Source organism: Phoca vitulina, unplaced genomic scaffold, assembly GCF_004348235.1.
Source record: "Phoca vitulina isolate PV1807 unplaced genomic scaffold, GSC_HSeal_1.0 scaffold3, whole genome shotgun sequence".
Lineage (NCBI taxonomy): Eukaryota > Metazoa > Chordata > Mammalia > Carnivora > Phocidae > Phoca > Phoca vitulina.
This window is the reverse complement of record NW_022589706.1, coordinates 57,807,914-57,828,713: the sequence shown is the minus strand read 5'-3', so window position 1 is coordinate 57,828,713 and position 20,800 is coordinate 57,807,914. Positions and strand designations below refer to the sequence as shown.

The window sequence follows — 20,800 nt, the reverse complement described above, 5'->3', positions numbered from 1 at the left end:
TGCTGACAAGGATTTGGAACACCGGGAACTGTCATTCCTTGCTGGTGGGAATGCAAATTGATAAAGCCACTTTGGAAAAGAGTTTGGCCACTTCTTACAAAACCAACCACACTTTAACCATCATCTGGCAATTGTGTTCCTTGATATTCACCCAAGTGAGCTGAAAATGTAAGTCCACACAAAAACTGTACATGAATGTTAGAAGTTTTTGTCCCTCATTGCCAAAACTTGGAAGAAACCAAGATGCCCTGCAACGGGTGAAACAAACTGGTGTATATCCATACCATGGACTAATATTCAATGATTAAAAGGAAAAGAGCTATCAAGTCCTGAGAGACACTTAGCATTTTAGCGAATGTAAGAAGCCAGTCCGAAGAGGCAACGTGCTGTATAGTTCCCACCATATGACATTCTGGAAAAGGTAGAACAATAGAGACAGTGAAAAGATCAGTGACTGCCAGGGGTTTGAAGGGAGGAAGAGACGGATGAAGAGCTGGAGCACAGGGATTCTAGGGCAGTAAAACTATTCTATGTAATACTGTAATGGTGGGTGCATGACGTTATACATTTGTCCAAACCCATGAGTGAAACTTAATGGACCCTGTGGACTCTGGTTAATCATAATGTGTCAGTGTTCATTCACCAGCTATACTATGCCACACTCATGCAAGATATTAATAACGGGACACTGGGAGGGGCATACGGGAGCTCTCTGTACTTTCTGCCCCACTTCTCTGGAAATCTAAAAAGATTTTTATGCTCTTAAAAATAAGGTCTATGAAAACACAAAACCCTTGCAGCTTGCCACCAGCTCTCATGCCGAGAAGCGCGCATGCGTGCGTGTGTGCGTGTGTGTGTGTGCATGTGCTTGTGCACACAGCCCATTACAGAGAGAGGCGAGATAGGAAAAGGGAGATTGCCTGAATTATTTTGAAAACTTTAGGTGAATGAAATGTTCGGCTGTAACATTTATAAAATGCATTTATTCCCATTTTCAAACATTAGGTCCTGTATGCCTGTCTGATTTCCACATGATTTCTTTTATTTTCCTTTTCAGTGTGGCTGCTAGCTTGCCTTTTCGTTCTGGTTCGTGGTGTGCTCTGCTCGAGTAAGAAAACGCCGCGTCTCATTGGTACCGCTACGAATAATCGCCTTATGTGCTCAGTACTGCACATGCCCACTCTCTCTCTGAATCTTCACAACACCCCCGGAGGTTGGTACTATTATTATTTTAATTTTACAGATGTGAAAACAAAGGTTTTGTTTTTTTTAAAGATTTTATTTATTTATTTGACAGACAGAGAGAGAGCACAAGCAGGGGGAGTGACAGAGGCAGAGGGAGAAGCAGGCTCCCCACTGAGCAGGGAGCCTGATGCGGGGCTCGATCCCAGGACCCTGGGATCATGACCTGAGCTGAAGGCAGACACTTAACCACTGAGCCACCCAGGCGCCCTGAAAACAAAGGTTTTATGGCTTAAAATAGCTTGTCCACATAAAGCTAGTAGGCAGTAGGGCGCCTGGGTGGCTCAGATGGTTGAGCATCTGCCTTCGGCTCAGGTCGTGATCTCAGGGTCCTGGGATCGAGTCCCACATCAGGCTCCCTGCTCCTTGGGAGCCTGCTTCTCCCTCTGCCTCTCTCTCTCTCTCTCTCTCTGTCTCTCATGAAAAAATAAATAAAATTTTTTTAAAAAAAAAAACCTTTAAAAAAGCTAGTAGGCAGTAAAGGAGCCCCAGAGAGCCCGGGTTTTTTTTTATTCTAAACACTGAAGCCCTACTGTTCACTGTTTTCCCGGGGCTGTTGTGTGCTCATGTGTGTGTGTAAAGGGGTGTGCACTTATACACAGAAACCTCTGGGACAGTATGTTTGTGCCAATGCCTCATAAATTTGGGTTTGTAGGTTCAGTCTTTAAGGTTTTCACCATCTGAAGTAACTGAAACCATAATTGGGATAAATTGTTTCCTTGTGGCATCATGCCTCACTTTGACAACTACTGTTTCTATCCTCAGGCTGGGGCTAGTGCTGGGACTTTCTCACACATTAGGAGCTGTGTAAATCAGCTGAAAGAGGCCAGTGAGATATGGCTGAAATCACTTCCTCTCTACACACATGGGTGGTGATACCTCACCCTTGACCTTACCTCCTTCATTATAAAGTCATGAACCTCCTAAGAAGAGAGAGCTAGGTGTGGCCTCATTTGCACTGGTTTGTGCCACTGATGAATGGTCTAGCAACTCTTCCGAAGGTGGCAGAGATACAGTTGCAGCAAGTCTTTTTTGTTTGCTTTTATTCTTGCAAGTCTTTTTTTTTTTTTTTAATCCAGAGACTGATATACCCATTTCTGAAGATAGTTTTTCTATATCAAGCTTCGTACTTAATTTAAATGCCGACAAAAGAAAGATATATTCTTTGGAGTCCAGAAATGAAAATGTAAGATGAACAAATTATTTCACGAGGAAAACTGCAATCTCATTGTCTCCATTTGGTTATTTTTAAACTCCCTAAAAATTATTATTGAGCATGCAGCTTATCGGGCAGCTAAGCAATATAAAATAAAAACTTACATCTGCCAAAGTCAACAGAGCCTTCCGGAAATCACCAGATGTTTCAGAACTAATGTCATCTCCAAGACTCTTCTTATATACTGAAACCAAATAAGAACACATTAAGCCTTGACAAACTGAAAAACATTATTACAAAACCGAGAAAAGCTTAAATGTCAACACTGGCAAGGAATGAGTACCTGAGAAAATAAATCTTGACTCTTTTTTTTTTAACTTCCTGGGGCTCTTCTGATAGGGATACATTCTTCTCGTAACTATTATTATAGTGTGTGTTGTGGTAGATACAGAAGAACAGAAAGAATTGCCATGGAAAAGCCAGGGTGGGCAAGCTGCTAGTTTGCCTTCTGATTACTATTTCATTCCTCCACAGTAACAGAACACTGTCCTTGAGCAAAACCTACTGCCTACAGCTTAGACTACATTCTCAGCTTTCCTCTTAGCTTAGTACCTTAGGTACAGCTCCATGCCTAAGTTCTTGGCAATGAAACGTAGGTGAACATATGTGACATTGCTGGGAAATCTCCTTAAGGATGGCTTGTGCCCTTCCTGCATCCTCCTGCCTGGTCTGTAGACTGACGCCTGAAGCTCAGGCAACCATCTTGGACCATGAAGAGAAGGACTACATCTTAGCGACAACATGGACAGAAGCAAGAAGGGGCCTGGGTTCCTGAAAGTGTTGAGGAGCTACCACACCAGTCCTGGAACTGCCTGTCTCCGACTTCTACATATGGGAAAAGTACATTTTTATCTTATCCGAGCCGCTGCTTGTCTCATCGAGCCTAACCTCAATTGTGATGTATACGGCTAGATTGAAAAATGTGATACCTCTCAAAAGTGAGAAAGCTACCCTAAAATATACTACTTGCCATGACGAATGCCAATTGTGTGTTCACGTATCTGAGTACCGACTAGTTGTAGCCCCTCTTGCATAGTCTGCATTGTGCAATGTCTGCTCGTTTCAAATCGATTTTCTGCTCCAGCCATGAGGTGGTGATTCACTGGCGGCCACTCTGTACCTGGATGTAGCTGACACCAGGTAGCTATCTGAACTCTGCCTGCATCCTTCTCAAGACCTCTATGGTCATATAAATGTTTTTGGCCTTTTAAATCAACAGAAGATGATTACAGAAGGTGATATGAGATTATCTAATAGCAAGAACTGTGTTGAAACAGAAACTCTTCCAGCATGATTTTAGTCTTTTTTTTTTTTACAAAGTCTATAATTTTTTAAAGCAACTCAAATAAGCAAAATCCATTATGAATGCAAATTACTTATCTAAATAATAACACTTTATAGGCATCGTTTTATCTAACAGTTATGATATTGTTTTATCTATCCTTCATTCTAATTAGAAAAAAAAATTTTTTAATACTGGAAGTTCAGAATTCAGCTATTTAGACTCTATCGTGTCATTGTACTAGACCAGCTACATGAGACACTTGGTCCTTTTATGAGAGCCAAGATGGTAGCCGACGTCGATGGATTTCGTATGCATGGGCCTCCATTTTACATTATATGGCACCATCACTCTTGCTGCAACTGACTGCCACAGGGTTGGCATCTGACTCTAGGTGGTCAGCAGCCAAAGAGGTGAGCTGGTGGGAGAACATTGCCCAAAATTACGCTATTAGATCTATTAGATGGCGCCTTCCTGAGCTCACTGAGTCTTATCTTAGGGAGTGAGCTGTACAGAAAAAGAGACAAAGACAGTAACAAAGAAGGAGAAAAACTCCAAGGAATAAGGGGCAAAAGAGAAGCCGAGAATAACCGTAAACCATGGGGGCAAATAAAAGCCTGAGTAGACGAATGGTAAGGGGAGAGAAGTGGCTTGGGACTGTCAAGAACAGGAGAAGCAGAAGGGAGAGGAAGCAGTTACTGTAACACAAACATCAGCACAGGGAGCAATGGATGCCTGACGCTGAGCGAGCCAGAGACCACGGAGTCCCTAGGCCAGTGCTGTGTCCTGAAACTCCATGAGGCTTGGCTACACATGACTGCGCCTGTTTCCTTCTTTCACTCCTTATGTATCATGAATCCCTATTAATCAAAGTAACCTAGATGCCGGTCCATTCCTTACAGCCTTAGAGAGCTTACCTCACACGGATATTGAGGCCCCCGATAACTCTGAACTATGATCACAGGTCATATTTGCAAAACAACAGTCCTAAATGCTAGAACTTTCACTTGGCTCTTAAGACGACAATCTCAATCTTGGAGATATTAATTCAATGCCTATTTGAATTTATCCCTCACTGTTCTGGGCACTGAAGCTACAGCAGTGAACAAAACCAGACAAAATTCCTGGCTTCACAGAGTTTACATCTTAGGGTTGTTTGTACATAGATGCTGGACCCCAGAAAGCCATCGAGGGGCAGGTCAATTCATGGAGCAGTAACTCTTCTAAGAACTACTAGGAAGTAACCAGGCACCTTGGTATAGAGCCTCTGGCTCCGATGATTTTTTATATGCAAATCTCATTAAATTGAGAGAACCAAATATTTTAAACACCTACAATGTGTAGCTATTATTAAGCAATTATCTTATCTACTCCAAATGCAGCCTTCTCTACCCTGCTTTGTGGAGCTGGGATTGGGACACTGCAAGTTACACCTCTCTTCTGCACCCCTCTCCCCTGCCCCAACTGTTTGGCCCACCACTTGGAGAGGGAGGAGAGGGAGAGGGGGAGGGAGGAGAGGGAGAGGGGGAGGGAGGAGAGGGAGAAGGAGGAGAGGGAGACGGGGAGGGAGGAGAGGGAGGGGGGAGGGAGGAGAGGGAGAAGGAGGAGAGGGAGACGGGGAGGGAGGAGAGGGAGGGGGGGGGGAGGAGAGGGAGAAGGAGGAGAGGGAGGGAGGAGAGGGAGACTGGAAGGCAGAGGAGAGAAGAGCAGGATCGTTGTTTGCTATTCCTGTTGGCACAAACCAGTGCAGGCCTTTCATCCCGACAGTAGCAGTTGGCTCTGGGCTCCCAGGACAAGTCACTTTGCGGCCGCATGGATGGGCCAGCTCCAGCTGTACGCAGCCCTTTTGCAGAGATCCGAAGTCCTGCTCCTTAAACCTCCCCTCCGAGCCCCTGAGGCACCAACACTGGCAGGGTGGTGCCCCTCGTCCTCCGAGCTTCTAGCTTCCGACAGCTCCAATCTCTTTCCTGTGTTGTCCCAGCCCTGCGGTTTGTTTATACCCCCTGCTCGGCCTGTGTTCCCCGGTGGCCTTGTTCAGTCCTCCAAAAAGTGTTGCAACAATTCTCTATGGTAAATTCTGTTAAAAGGCCTAGTGCTGTTTCTGTCTGTATGGAGCCCTGATGAGCACATGACTAAAATAGTCACTTACCTGTCATTGAGGTGAGTGAAGGTATTTACCTTCTGAGGAGAATTTCTCAAATAACCTATCTGACACGGATCTGGGAGGCGGTATATCCCTTCTCTGGACTTCTACTGCAGAACCTCCGTGATACACAGACATAGAAACTGTGGCTCCCTTGGGGTACTTGGAGAGGGTTCCAGGGGGCTGCCGTATAATATAGAATTGGGGCTGGTCTTTGGCCTGGTTCCTGGGAGGTAACCTCTAAATCCTTGGAATTTCCCAAATAACAGGAATGTCTTTGTTATTCGTGGCAGGTCCCAGGAACCACACCTGAGTTTCTGCCAGCAAGATGACCCAGGGTAGTGGCTGGTCCCACCAGAAAGAACAACCATGTCATTAGAAGGGTTGGGGCTCTGAGCCACATGATATCAGCCTGACCTGCAGGGAAAGGAAGGGGACTGGAGACGGAGTACAATCATGTGGCCAGTGATTCAATCAGTCATGCCTACGGAACGAAACCTCAATAAAAACTGGATACCAAAGATCAAATGAGTTTTCCTGGTTGGTAATTATGTATCGATGTGCTGGGAAGGAGATACATCCTGAGGACAGGAAGCTTTGCATTTGGGACCCTCTGAGACCTCTCCTCTGCATGTCTTCATTTGACTGGTCCTGATTTCTATTCTTTAGAGTGACACAGTAATTGTAAGTACAGTTGACCCTTGAACAACATGGGTGTGAGCTGCACAGTCCACCTATATATGGGTTTTTTCAATAAATGTGGTACAATTTTGTAAATGTATTTTCTCTTTTGATTTTCTTAGCAACATTTTTTTTAATCTCTAGCTTACTTTACCGTAAGAACACAGTATATAATACATCTAAGATACGAAGTATGTGTTAATCCACTGTTTATGTTACCAGTAAAGCTTCCGGTCAACAGCAGGCTATTAGTAGTTATCGGGGAGTTAGAAGTTATACACGGGGGGTGCTTGGGTGGCTCAATCGTTAAGCGTCTGCCTTTGGCTCAGGTCATGATCCCAGGGTCCTGGGATCGAGCCCCGCATCGGGCTCCCTGCTCGGCGGGAAGCCTGCTTCTCCCTCTCCCACTCCCCCTGCTTGTGTTCCCTCTCTCGCTGTGTCTCTCTCTGTCAAATAAATAAATAAAAATTAAAAAAAAAAAAAAAGAAGTTATACACAGATTTTGAATGGTGCAGGGGGTCGGTGCCCCTAACTCTCGTGTTGCTCACGGGGCCACTGTATAGTGCTTTCTTGAGTTCTGTGAGTCGTGCTACTTGATGGGGTTTTGGAATATAGTGAGGTTCAGTGGGGTGGAGTCCGGAGCCAATGGCCAAGAAAGAATTCTTGAGATGTCTTTGGTGCAAAATGGTGGTTTATGAAAGCACAGCGACAGGACCCGTGGGCAGAAAGAGCTGCTGCCCTGGGTTGTGAGGGGTGGCTGATTATATACTATGGGGTTGGGGGAGGTAAGGAAAAAGGGAGGTTTCCAAAGAACTTTCATATGCTAAAGAGGACCTGCAAGATACCTGAGGCCTTGCCATTGTGAAGTTAATGTTGTTTACCCGTCTAGTAAGGCATTAACATTAAGATAGCCTGGAACTTTCCGGAGGAACATTACATTCTGCCCACTTTAAGTATCTGTCGATGGGCTGCAGGTTATAAAGACATTTAATTGTATTTACATTCCCTTCTGGAAGCTATTGCTGAGGCTTTTGTAAGTAAACTGAGGGAGACTGTCTTGCAGGATTGTGATCTCTATAAGTTAACTATTTGTTTTTCCTTTAGGACAGCCAGGAGTGCCTGAGAAATGTCACATATCATATATCCCATGGGGGGTTAGTTGTGGGGTGTCAGCTTCTGCTTTGTCCTCAGCTTGCCTTCTGTTCCCTCATCACTAGTGAGCTCTTGAACCTGAGGGAGTGGGGAGAAGCCCTGACCTTGGAGCTATTCGGGCAGAAGGGCACATGGCCTGGGGCCACTGAGCTTGGGGCCCCGCCACCGAGTCCGCAGTGAGGGTAATCCTCCCGGGGACTGTGCTGTAATTGCGTTGTCATGCTAACCCTGGGGGAGGGGGTCTGTGCCAGAATTACACTGCAGGGACTTTCTCATTTTTACACAGCTAACAGACTATGAGGACTTGCGCTAATTATACTGAATCCACATGCTCAACATATTCTCTAAATGGTTCATCTAATTTTCCACACCCCAAATCACGAGGCTCATCTAAGTGGTTTTAAACATATAATATTGATATATAATGATTTGAATCTCTTACACTGGCAGTTGATTCAATTAAGCAGTGATTGCCAAGAGCAAAACCCACCACGGCTGTAATGTGCTAAGTGGTTATGCAGCAGTTTCTAGCTCAGGTCACAGTCACATTTCCTCTGAAGATCCACCGACCTTAGCCCATTTTAGAATGTATCCTTCTTTTCACGTCTTGCCTGCCCAAAATGCCTTGTGAAGAAGAGCTTGGTGGGTTTCTGGGGAGAGCCACATGGGCTCCTATGTGTGTGGACAGTGGTAAAAGTAAGCAGAGAATAAGCCCACCTGTGTAGTAGGCTTGCGAGATCTCCTTCATCTGCCTGCTTGTTCTGGTGGTTAAGATTTCAATCAGTGCATGTTCACTTGTTCCAGTGCCCTGAAAAAGAAAAGGAAATCTATTTTTAGAATACTTGAAAAGCTTAATGTCATGCATTTCAGGCTTAATACAGATGAAAAGAAGTTGTCGTAAATCAGCATAAGGTTGTATATTGCTCTAAAGCGGTTTTCTCGTTTTTTTCATATGTTTTAGTATGAAAATAACACAAATCATCTAAACTGACATCAAAGTGTTCAAGAAAATTTCCCACTCCAGTGTAAAAATCAACTGAATAACTGTAGGGAGAAATAGTGTAAAGGGAAAATCCCGTGTCATTCAAGATCAGAAGTGAGCATTCGTATATGCCATTATGTTTAGAAAGGGCTCTGTAGTTCTTTCGAATGAGTTCATCCTTCTGCTAATGCACTAGGTCAGCAGGTATCATCTTCATACAGGGAGATTTTTAAAGCCTTAATAATGTATGTCATGGGCCTAGTTGATTTGGGGACTAGTTACCCTGAACCTTGGTTTATACTGAGGTCACCGAATCATGCTGTGACTCCAAGAAAAGCCTTTTACACTAGAACTTGATCAAATGAGGTCAATGCAGCTTATGAACTGAGGCTGAATTCCGTTCCTCTGTGGCAGAGGTTCCTAGTTGCCCTCAACATCTCTCCTTTTTAATTAGCTAATTAATTAACTTAAAAACAGACTAGTTTTTAGATTAGTGTTAGGTTCACAGCAAAACTGAACAGACCTCATCTCTTTTACCTTCCTTGCCTTAGTAATATTGAAACCTCAATAACTTAGCACATAGCTACCCAAATAGATGTATTACTCAGCTTCCCTTAGAACTAGGTTTATTCATATAACAAATTATGATCCATAGACTATATGTAAAGTACCCTGTGCAGTTTCTGAGAGTCCTTAAGGAGAGGAAATGAACACTTCTTTGTCTCTTACTGTATTTTTGGCTGACTGAGATAAAGATACAATGCCTGGATCTTGAGTTCCCATCTTTAGCCAACAAGTGGAATCTACAGGCGAAAGATGGTAAAACCTCAAGATTGAAGGAACCAGAGTCTCTGATAATGGTTGTGCGAGGACACCCAGCTCTGGGCTGCCTACCGTGGATTTCTTTTGCATAAGAGAGAAATTTTTCTAATCCTTGTTGGTGAATCTAATCCTTATCATGCCACCTGTTAAACTGTCCCCCATGTGGCAGCCACAGAAATGCACTGCTCAGATTTTAAGAGAATCTGCTGCAAATAATGTCTTTGGGTGATAGCCTCCGATCGCCAGAGCTCTGGATCTGCCACACAGTTGACAAAGAGGTCACGCTCCCTCCAAGCTGCTCTCAGCAAGTGACTGAACATTGAAGGGGTACTGGAGCTGGACCATTTCTGCCCAGTGTAGGACTTCTCCAAAGGGCAATCTTTGCTCAGGAGCTCCCCACTGGCCTGCCACAGCTTTCTCAGAGCTGCACTGTAGACGGAAGCTCTTCCTATCTGAGCCTACTTCCTTCCCTCTCTCCTTCCATGTGTGACAGACCTGAATTGCCATCTGAAGCTCCACCCAACCTCCCCTGCTCTGTCTCCTCTTTATCCTTCGTAAGATTTCCCCTAGGAAATCTCTTGTGTGCCTCACTCCATCTTGCCATCTACTTCTTGGGTGCCCATACCTCTTCCACGGAAGAGAAAGTCTCTCCCAACTCTGATAAGGAGGTAGAATACAGCTTATGCCTCGGACCTAGACTCCCTCCTTCCCCTCCTTCCTGTCAACACATGTGTTGAGTACCTACCTCATTTCAGGTTTTCCTCTTGGAACAGAAGATACAGACCAAGACTGATGAGGTTCCCTGCTCTGATGGAGATTTGCCTTTTAATTGAATGGACAAATATACAAAAAAAAAAAAAAAAAAAACCACCCCAAGATAATTTTAGATGGTAATAGGTGTAATTAAGAAAATAAAACTGAGTGAATTGGTAGAAAATATATGGAGGGAAAACATTCCAGATGGAAAAACATCATGTATAAAGACCTCAAGGTAGGAATAAGCTTAGAATGTTCAAGCAGCAGAGAGAAGGCCAGTGTAGCTATAGCATTCGATCGGGGCGGGGCGGGGGGGGGGGGACAGGGAGGAGAGGGCATGGTAGACAGTTTTATGGTACTTTATCAACTTGGCCAGGCTACAGTCCTCAGTTACTCAATCAAACACAAATCTAGGTGTTGCTGTGAAGGTATTTTGTAGACATAACTAAAGTCCATTAGTGAGTGTCTTTAAGCAAGGGAGATTATCTCAGATATTTTCGGTGGGCCCAGTGTAGTCAGTTGAAAGGCCTTAAGAGCAGAGCTGAGGCTTCTTTGAAGAAGAAATACCACCTGTGGGCAGCAGCTCCAGCTTTGCTGAGAGTTCCAGCCTCCCCTTCCTAACAGTCTGCCCTACAGATTTTGGATTTGCCTAGTCAGATCCATAATTATGTAACCAATCCCTTGCAATAAATCTCACTATATATATATATATCTCCCACCTACTGCTTCTGCTTCTCTGGGAAACCCTGACTGATACAGATAGAATTTTTAAAAAGTCACAGAGACGGACAGGATCCAGACTGTGATGGGTGATAAAGGTCATGGTAAGAAGCATGGATTTTAAGTATTCAAGGCCACTGGAGATTTATGCAGGTGAATAGTATAATTCTAAAAATAACTTTATAAACATAATTTTGGCTACTCTGTGGTGAATGGATTCCAGGTGGGAGAAAATAGAGGCAAGGGACCAAGTAGGAAGGTATTGATATGGTCTAGTCAAGAGATGGTGGTGGTTGAACTGGAATGGTAGCAATGGATTTTGAGAGACACGCACACATTTCTGACAGACAGACTTGCAGACAGATTTGGGAATAGAGCAAATGGACTTGCAGACGGATTTTGGGAGCTCTGAAGAGTGAGGGAAAGCAAGGGATCAAAGATAATCCTAGGTTTCTGACCTAAGCAATGGGGTTGATGATGGTGCCATCTACTCTCAATGACAACAAAGTGGAGAATTTGACTCTTTGGGTCAAAAACCAAGGAAATGAAATTAGGATATGACGCTATTCTTTCAGCCCAGGAACATTGGGCTCAAGGTTCCACAACCGTTCCCCATTTCAGGACTGTTCTACCACTTGAATAGCGCAGCATCAAAATGACACCCAAATCTGTCCTATTTACACCCATCTCTCAAGTGTGCGCTGGAAGTAAGTCGTTATTCTTGATGACACAGTTAAATCTCAAGCCCAAATTGGGCTCATACCTTCATTGATTTCTTCAGCTGCTTTGCATCAAACACAGCCGGAGGAGTCACAAGGGCCACCATGAGTTGCTTCAAGTGGCCAGAGAGATCGCCCTTCAAGTCATCTTTCAGTTCCTAAAATAAAAAATACCAAAGAGGAAAGCATGAAATACTTTTCCTTTCTCTTTCTATAAAGTCACATCCTGAAAGATAAACAAAGGTATCAATTCAGACAAAAATATGCCAATTCACAGGGAATAAACAGAAATGGTGAACTATTTCTAAGGATAGCACTCTGCATTTTGTGACTGCTTCCAAGATGTTCTGTTTTATAGGTTTTCTGAACGAAAGCCAATGGAGGGGGTTACATAAGTGCCACAGATAGGAACTGTGTACTAAAATGCATTTCCTAGGCCCCAGATGCTCCCAATATTTGGGTTGGGGGAAGAAGAAGAGGAAGGGGAGCCCTTTAATTCACACCCAGCATCACGAGTAGGTGCTTCTCAGTGACTGCCAAAGAGCGCTGGAGAGAAAAGCGAAGGAGAGGACAGGGGCCGGTCAGCTGCCTCTGCTAAGAGTGCGGAACCGCGAGGCATCAAAGCAGTTTTCTGGCAACAACAGCAGCTAAACCCTACATGTAACGGGCCGGTATTACCTATTACTGTCCTTTGGTACCGTTTTCACACATTACATAAGTAAGTCCATCTCCTCTGCTTGAAGGCAGGTCGTATGGTTTTTATTTCTAATATTTAAAGGTGTGTTAGTGAATTATTATTTTTCTTTTTTTTTTTAAAGATTTTGTTTATTTTTTGACAGAGAGAGACACAGCGAGAGAGGGAACACAAGCAGGGGGAGTGGGAGAGGGAGAAGCAGGCTTCCCGCTGAGCAGGGAGCCTGATGTGGGGCTCGATCCCAGGACCCCGGGATCATGACCTGAGCCGAAGGCAGACGCTTGACCGACTGAGCCACCCAGGTGCCCCGAATTATTATTCTTCTTGCTCTTGATTATTTTCAGCTCTGAGACGGAGGCTGGCAGCCTCCCAGACCACTCTGACAATGTGGACACATACCAACATCCACCAGGCCACCAGGGGGCCCAGTGGGGCGGCAAACAAAACAAATGGGATGGAGCCAAGTGTCACTAGTTCTGCCTTAATCGCCACAGGGTGTTTCCTCTCTAAATGCTAGCTCTACTACCGTCTGTCCTCAACCCAGGACTTTCCAACTGAATCTCACTTCACATGTTCTCAATCCATCCCACTGTGAGAAACGGTGTCCCCTTCACCTTGTCCTTCCTCCATAGTCCGGAAATCCTGAAAGGCCAATGGATCATTCATGTTCCCTATACATGAGCGTTTTGCCTTGTCAAGAAGCTTGGCAATTAATTAATTTGACAGGTGTTTCCTGGGCACCTGCTCTGCGCTAGGCATTTACAGGTGATTTAGACACAGTCTTCGTTCCTCGGAGATTCTGCCCTAACAGGAAAACCAGAAGTATTCCACGATAAAATGTCAATATAATATGTTAAGTATCTGATAAAGTGTGAAGGTTAAATATTAAGAAGGGTGTCTTGAAGGGGTCGGGGCTTGGAGGACACTGTCAGGAGGTGATGCCTGAGCTGCCTTTGGATGGTCTCTACACCCTCTCGGTTCTCACCTGGTCTCAACAGCCTGACTGCTGCTACCACTCTTTCCCCTCCACAGTTTGTGAGCCACAGAAGTTAAAACAGTCTTTTGCAAATATAAAGTAGCTTCTAGTATTCCCTTGCTTACAGACTTCCAATGATTCTCTATTATTCTTAGAATAAAACCTAAACTGTACCAAGACCCCAAGGCCCAGCATATTCTAACCCCCTCTCCAACCTCATCTCTTCCATCTGCTCCCCTTATTCTCCATACTCCTGCCATATTAGAAGTCTTCTGTTTCTTAAATAGTCCCAGCTTGTTTTTGCTTCAGGGCTTTTGCGTGTGCTGTGACTTCTGTCTGAAATGCTCTTCCCCAGATCGAGTAAGGCAGAATCCTTAGTACTGTTTAGTTTTAGTTGAGAGTGAGGTGACCCCCCTCACTGATATGTCTTTACCACCCTATTTCTAATAGTTTGTTTTTTGTTTTTTTTTTTAAAGATTTTATTTATTTATTTGAGACAGAGAGAATGAGAGAGAGAGAGAGAGCACATGAGAGGGGGGAGGGTCAGAGGGAGAAGCAGACTCCCTGCCGAGCAGGGAGCCCGATGCGGGACTCGATCCCGGGACTCCAGGATCATGACCTGAGCCGAAGGCAGTCGCTCAACCAACTGAGCCACCCAGGCGCCCTTTACCACCCTATTTCAAGGAGCCATTCAGCAGCTACTCTCTGCCCTATCATCCCATTTTAATTCTTTCATAACACTTACTAATATCTAAATATTTTATTTACTTCTTATCTTCCTAATAAAATGGTAGCTCCATGATAAAAAGAAGGATCTGCTTTTTAGACCAGTGAATCCCCAATGTCTAGGATATCTCCTGACATGGAGTAATACCCCATTCCTGACACAGAGTAGTTTATTATTGAACAAATACGCCATGTGGAAAAAAACCACCAAATGTTCTTGTATAGTTCCTGTATAGTTTCTGCTACTTAGTAAGTTTTCATGTGCTGAATGAATTAAATCTACAATTGCAAAGATATTTTAGAGTTGGAAGAGAAATTAAAGATGATCTGAGACAGCATCTATCAGTTAATTGGTCAGATAATTCTTTGTTGTGTGGGCCATCTTCTGCATTGCAAGATCTTTAGCAGCATCCCGGACCTCCACCCACCAGATTCCAGAAACATCCGTCTCTCTCCCTCCAGGTGTGAAAATCAAAATGTCTCAAGACATTGCCAGATATCCGAATCATTCCTCATTTAAAGCCACCGGTCTCTCTTTAAAACAATCCTCCTTATCCAACAAGTGAAAAAATGAAGGCCCAGAAAGATCAAATAACATCAGCAAGGCCGTTCAGCCTGTTAAGGGCAAACCAGGACTCACACGCCAGGCTGCTGACTGGATGGATACACAGGGTACTTTCTGTTACACTCGGCCTGAAACAAAAGATCTTTGGTGTAATCATGGCGGAGCATCCCTGATCCATAGTGATTAGCTCTTTACTGGCTGTTACGTTAATCAAATTGTACCTTTCCATATGCTGCTTGATATTCCTGAACAATCAGCTGACGTTGTGCGTTCGTCCTTTCAGTCAGAATGTTGACGAGCGTTTTCTCGTCGGTTCCTAAATGAAACGAAAATAATTTTACTCACCATCAACCCAAAGATACTTAATATCTGTTGTGAACAAAAGAAAAAACAATTAATGGTTTGAAACAAATGCAGACAGGAAGGCATTTTGGTTTTTAATTTCCAGGTTCTTACCAGGTTGGAATCTCTATTTCTTTGCCAGGCTTTTGGAAAAGAAAATTAACTTTGGAGAGTTTGGGTGGCGGGGGGAGGGAATAATCATTGTCCAAATATTCCTCTCTCTATATCAGACAGAGGGAGTAGGGCAAGGAATATGCTTCTTTTTTTTTTTTATTTTAAGATTTTAGTTATTTATTTGACAGAGAGAGACAGTGAGAGAAGGAACAAAAGCAGGGGGAGTGGGAGAGGGAGAAGCAGGCTTCCTGCTCAGCAGAGAGCCCGATGTGGGGCTCAATCCCAGGACCCTGGGACCATGACCTGAGCAGAAGGCAGATGCTTAACAACTGAGCCACCCAGGCGCCCCAGGAATATGCTTCTTTTGAGCTGGGTTTTTTTCACCCTTATGAGAGATTCAGTTACTGTCTTATCACCTTTTATCTCTCTATCACCATACTTGATATCAAATTATTTTTTTCTCTAGAAAAAAGGAACTGACATGTATTGAGAACCTGCCATATTCTAGGCCCCTTTTAGTCATTGTCACAGTTAATATTCACAGAAACTGTGGGCACTGGGTGATGATTAAGCTGTTCCAAAGATGAAAACACTAATATTTAGAGAGGTTATCTCATGTGCCAAAGTCATGCAGCTTTTAAGTGGTGTAGCAAGAATGTGAACCCAAATCTCTGACTCTAAAACATTTATTTCCCTCTCTGATCCGTACCTCCTTCAGGCATCCCAGACCCATATACTTAAGCACCTGTTCTAAGTAAAGGGCTGATGCTGGCCTGCTTGAGAATGCCCTCAAGGTCACAATTTTCTTGGTAATTAAAGTATGAAGCTAGCGTGGGAAGCTGTGCCTGCCTCCTTGGCAGCAGAGGACTCCCCCTGGTTGGGGAGCTGTGGGTTGGCTTGTGAGCCTTGGGCCGCGTGATTAGAATGGCTCAACTTCTGTGAGTTGAGGTGACCCCCACACACCTTGGCTACACATGCCAGTGGCCATGGTACACATTCTACTTCAGGGATGGGGCAAAACAAACTGAGAATTTGGTTAGCTGCTGGGCCTCCCAGTGAGGGGTACTGCTCCCCCGTAACTCCGGTCCTGCATTCTTCTAGTAAACACAGAACTAGATCAAAGCCCAGCTGTGTCGCATGAGTCCAATGAGCGATTTGAACCTCTGATGGCCTCCGTGTTGGCGCACGCCTAAGCACCTCCAAGTGCACATGCAGCATCTCAAACTCAGATGATCCTGGTGGAATTCATTCTCTTTCCTCTCTAACTCGTCTCTCATTCTATGTTCCCTCATCGATGACATCACTATGGATATAGTCATCAAACCAAAAGTCTGGCAGTCGTCCTATACTCCTTTCTTTTCTTCACTCCCTACATTGTAGCAATCATCTGCATCTCCTGAATTTGTCCTCTCCTCTGCCCCTGTGCACACAGCATACTATACCTAGAAACTTCAATAGCCTCCTGATTTGGCCCCCTTACAATTCATACCATGCATGATTGCCCCAGTAAATTCTTTAAAATGTGCCTGATCATGTCAATCCCTTGGGTGAAATCCTAATGGCTCTCTGTAACCTTCATGATGAAGCTCAAGCCCCTTCACTCATACGCCTGCTCAATAGGGTCTAGCTACTGTCTCAAGTCTCTGTTGTAATTTTCTACCCCTTCTCGACATCTCTATGCCCTATGCGCCAAGACTTCAGATATAACCACTCCTGACAGTTGCTTGAAGTGTGTATGCTAGAAGGTTCTTTATCTCTTAGTTTTGCACATGCTCAAGACCAGAAACTAGGGGTGCCTGGGTGGCTCAGTCGTTAAGTGTCTGCCTTCATCTCAGGTCATGATCCCAGGGTCCTGGGATCGGGCCCTGCATCGGGCTCCCTGCTCCATGGGAAGCCTGCTTCTCCCTCTCCCTCTCCCTCTGCTTGTGTTCCCTCTCTCGTTGTGTCTCTCTCTGTCAAATAAATAAATAAAGTCTAAAAAAAAAAAAAGACCAGAAACTAAAACAAGCTGCCTTGTGGTTCAGAGACTGGATTTGACACATCTCTAATGCAAACACCATTATGACACCTGGTTCTGGACTAAGAACACATCAGTAATGGACCTCACAAGCATCTCAAAGTAGGTCTGCAACCCAACATGCAAAAATTTGTGAAGAAACATAATGTTAAGAAAAAAAGACAAGCAATAGAATGTAAGACTATTATTTCATTCAATTTGACATTAACCTCATGGAACAATCTACTCAACATGGAGAATAGGGGAGGCATAGGGATAAGAAGAAATACTTGTCATTTAAAAACAGAAAAAAAAAAAAATCCAAATGACAGAAACAAGATAGTATTACACTGATATAAAAATCCGAAGAGTATATTTCATGGAACTTGACAAACTGACCCTAATATTCAGGGGAGGGGGGAGGGGGTAAAGGGCCAAGAAAAGCTCTTGCCTTACTAGACACTAATTATAAAATTAGAATAGTAATTATGACAATGTGATATGGAGACAGGGATGGGCAAACAGACCAATGGAGCAGAAACATAGAGAAACTTAAAAGACAATGCGGCACTACTGATCAGTGTGTGAAGGAGGTGTTCTTCAATAAATTGTGCTGGGACAATCAACCAGCCACATGGGATAAAACAAAATTAGATACCTTTAAATAACTTACACAAACGTTAATTCCAGGTAGATTGAAAATCCCAAAGTGAAAAATAAGATTGTAAAACTCTGGGGAGAAAATACAGGAGAATATCTTTATGAGCTCATTATAGAAAAGACATGTAGGAAAAATATTAGTAAACTTGATTTCCCTGAAATTTAAAATTTCTAGGCAATATAGGTTACTATAACCAATGTTAAAAGAAAACCACAGACTAGGAGAAGATATTTTCATGGATTGTAATTTTTTTTTAAATTTGTATCCAGAATTTATAAAAAACAATCTTGCCAATCATGAAGAAGACAATCCAACTGAAAAATGGATAAAAGATAGGAAGACATAATTCATGGTAGAAGCAGATGAACAAGAAAGGAGACTCAGCCATATCAGTCATGGAGGATGGGAAGGAGAGAGGAAGCAAACATACATACAGGATGAGATTCAATTTTAGACCCACTCAATTAGGAAAACAGAAGAGTGTGACCTTAGCAAGTACTGGGGAGAACATGGAGTAAGAGTAAGTCTCACAGATACCGTACTGCTGGTAGGAATGCTCATTTGCACATTCATTTTAGAGAGCAGTTTGGCAAAATTTCTTTTTTTTTTTTAAAGATTTTTATTTATTTATTGAGAGAGATAATGATAGAGAGAGAGCATGAGAGGCGGGAGAGTCAGAGGGAGAAGCAGACTCCCCGCTGAGCAGGGAGCCCAATGCGGGACTCCATCCCACGACTCCAGGATCATGACCTGAGCCGAAGGCAGTCGCTTAAACAACTGAGCCACCCAGGCGCCCTGGCAAAATTTCTAGTTAATTTGAAGATAAACATCTTCAACCTCGAAATTCCATTTGTTATACTCTAGAGAAATGGAAGCAAATGTGCATAAGACATAAGCAGGAATATTCAATGCAGCATTTTTATACTGTAATAGAAAAGAATTGTAGGTAATTGAAATGTTCCATCAATATCCCATCTTACAATATAATAATTCAATAGACTACTATGCAAGTGAAGTTAATGAACTAGAGCTAAACATATCAACATGGATAAATCTCAAAAACAAAATGTTAAGAGATAAAAAGAAGTTGCAGGCATATAATACTGAGTATCATTCTAATTTATACTGTTTGAGACCATGCAAACTATATGTACATACATATGTAGTTATGGAATTAAAAGTTTCATGGGAATAAACTCTACTTTAGGATGGTGTTTTGTCTCTAGGAAACATGGTGGGAAAGAGATCCAGGAAGAATCAGCAGAACGGTATCTGTAATGATTTATTATGATGATCACTGTTGGTAGCAGTGATGGTGATGTACTGTTTCACAGTAAGTAAATATGGCAAATACTAAGATTTAATAAAATTGGGTACCCTATGCATTTTTTCCTCATTATTTCATAATTTTTATTTATTTTTTTTAGGGCGGGTGGGGGAGAGGCAGAGGGAGTGGGAGAGAGAGAATCTTAAGCAGGCTCCACGCCAGGTGTGGAGCCTGATGCAGGGCTTGATCTCATGACCCCGAGATCATGACCTGAGCCAAAATCAACAGTTGGACACTTAACTGACTGAGCCACCCAGGTGCCCCACTATTTCACAATTTTTAAAAAAGTCCCTTACAATTTCTCCAGTCGAGGAAGCCAACTTGGGCAAATTGAACCAATGCACTTTTAAATTGTAACTTTCCTGATTTGCTTCAACGTGAAGAGAGCAATTGCAGAGCAGTACTCACCGATTCCTCTGATTGCCTTGCGAATCGCTTCAGCATCCACTGATGGGCTGAAGCCCGGATAATCGTGCATTGTCCCTCGGTGTCCAACCTGGAAGGAAATATCTGAAAGTGCCACTAGTTCAAAATGACCTCTTTGTTTGCATTACATACATTCACGCATGCACGTTGGAAGCGTAACAAACTCTTAATTGGCAACACCTTCCTTTCCCTTAAGGAGTGGTTCAGGAGACTCTCGTCTCCAGACATGTGAGCAAAATGACATCTGCCACATATACAAAAAGGCCTCTCCTTTCTCCCCTTGTGTAAGAGATGAGAAATACAAATAGTTATTCTCTAGAGCAATAAATTGGGCTAATCCCAGTGACTCTAAAGATTATTTGCTTTATTATTTTATCTTATTTTAAAGATTTTATTTATTTGAGAGAGAGAGAGCACAAGCAGGGGGAACAGCAGAGGGAGAGGGAGAAACAGACTCCCCTCTGAGCAGGGAGCCCGATGCGGGGCTCGATCCCAGGACCCTGGGATCATGACCTGAGCCGAAGGCATACGCTTAACGACTGAGCCACCCAGGCGCCCCAGAATATTTGCTTTAAAGTGGCCTCTGCACGAAAACAATGAGAAAGTGAGAATTTCCTGTATCCTCTTTGTTTTCAAGTGATAACTCAAAGTTCTTCACTGCAACTCACACAGAAGTAACTGGTTTGCAGACTTTAAGATGCTTTAATTAATGCTGACCACTGTCCTTGGGGAAGCCTACACCAATGGATCCACGAATGGAAACCCCATTAGGACTGCCTGTTCTCAAGCCTTGTTCAACAAATGTGTACTTGCAGCTGATAAATTCCCTTCTGAAAGCTCCACTGACATGGATCTTCAGGAGCAACATGGAAATAAAAAATGCCACGACAGTAATTTTAAACACAAAAATTAGAAACATGTCAGTAAGCTGGGAAAGACCATCTTACGGAAAGAATAAAATCTCTTAAAACTGCTTAAGAGACTACAGAACAGCCACAAAGATGCTCAGACAAATGCAAGGGAACATATATTTATATGGCATTTCCTCACTCTGAAGAAAAACATGTCTTTACAGTAATGGTGTTTTCTTTGTAAACTGATTTTCCTATCCTGTTGCTGAATAATATAGGCTCTGTTGTCTTGGGCTAATACGGCTTCATTTAGGCTCTCCTGAAGGGTTTAATATTTTCATGACAGGACATTATCTTGTCACATTAAAGTGAACAGAAAGTTAATGTTCTGGCCCAATAAAAAATGA

The 20,800-nt window shown here is 43.3% G+C and overlaps 1 protein-coding gene across 2 annotated transcripts in view; it reads right to left on the bottom strand.

Moving 5' to 3' along the window:
* ANXA3 (annexin A3) overlaps window positions 1–20,800 on the bottom strand; it is a 51,380-nt gene that overhangs the window by 12,875 nt on the left and 17,705 nt on the right. For both annotated transcript variants that reach the window (XM_032400607.1, XM_032400608.1), the window contains exons 3-7: window positions 19,525–19,612; window positions 14,898–14,992; window positions 11,760–11,873; window positions 8,434–8,524; window positions 2,563–2,642 (exon numbers count right to left, since the gene is read on the bottom strand). In XM_032400607.1, coding sequence (XP_032256498.1) covers window positions 2,563–2,642; window positions 8,434–8,524; window positions 11,760–11,873; window positions 14,898–14,992; window positions 19,525–19,612 — 468 coding nt within the window. The remainder of the gene's footprint in view (window positions 1–2,562; window positions 2,643–8,433; window positions 8,525–11,759; window positions 11,874–14,897; window positions 14,993–19,524; window positions 19,613–20,800) is intronic.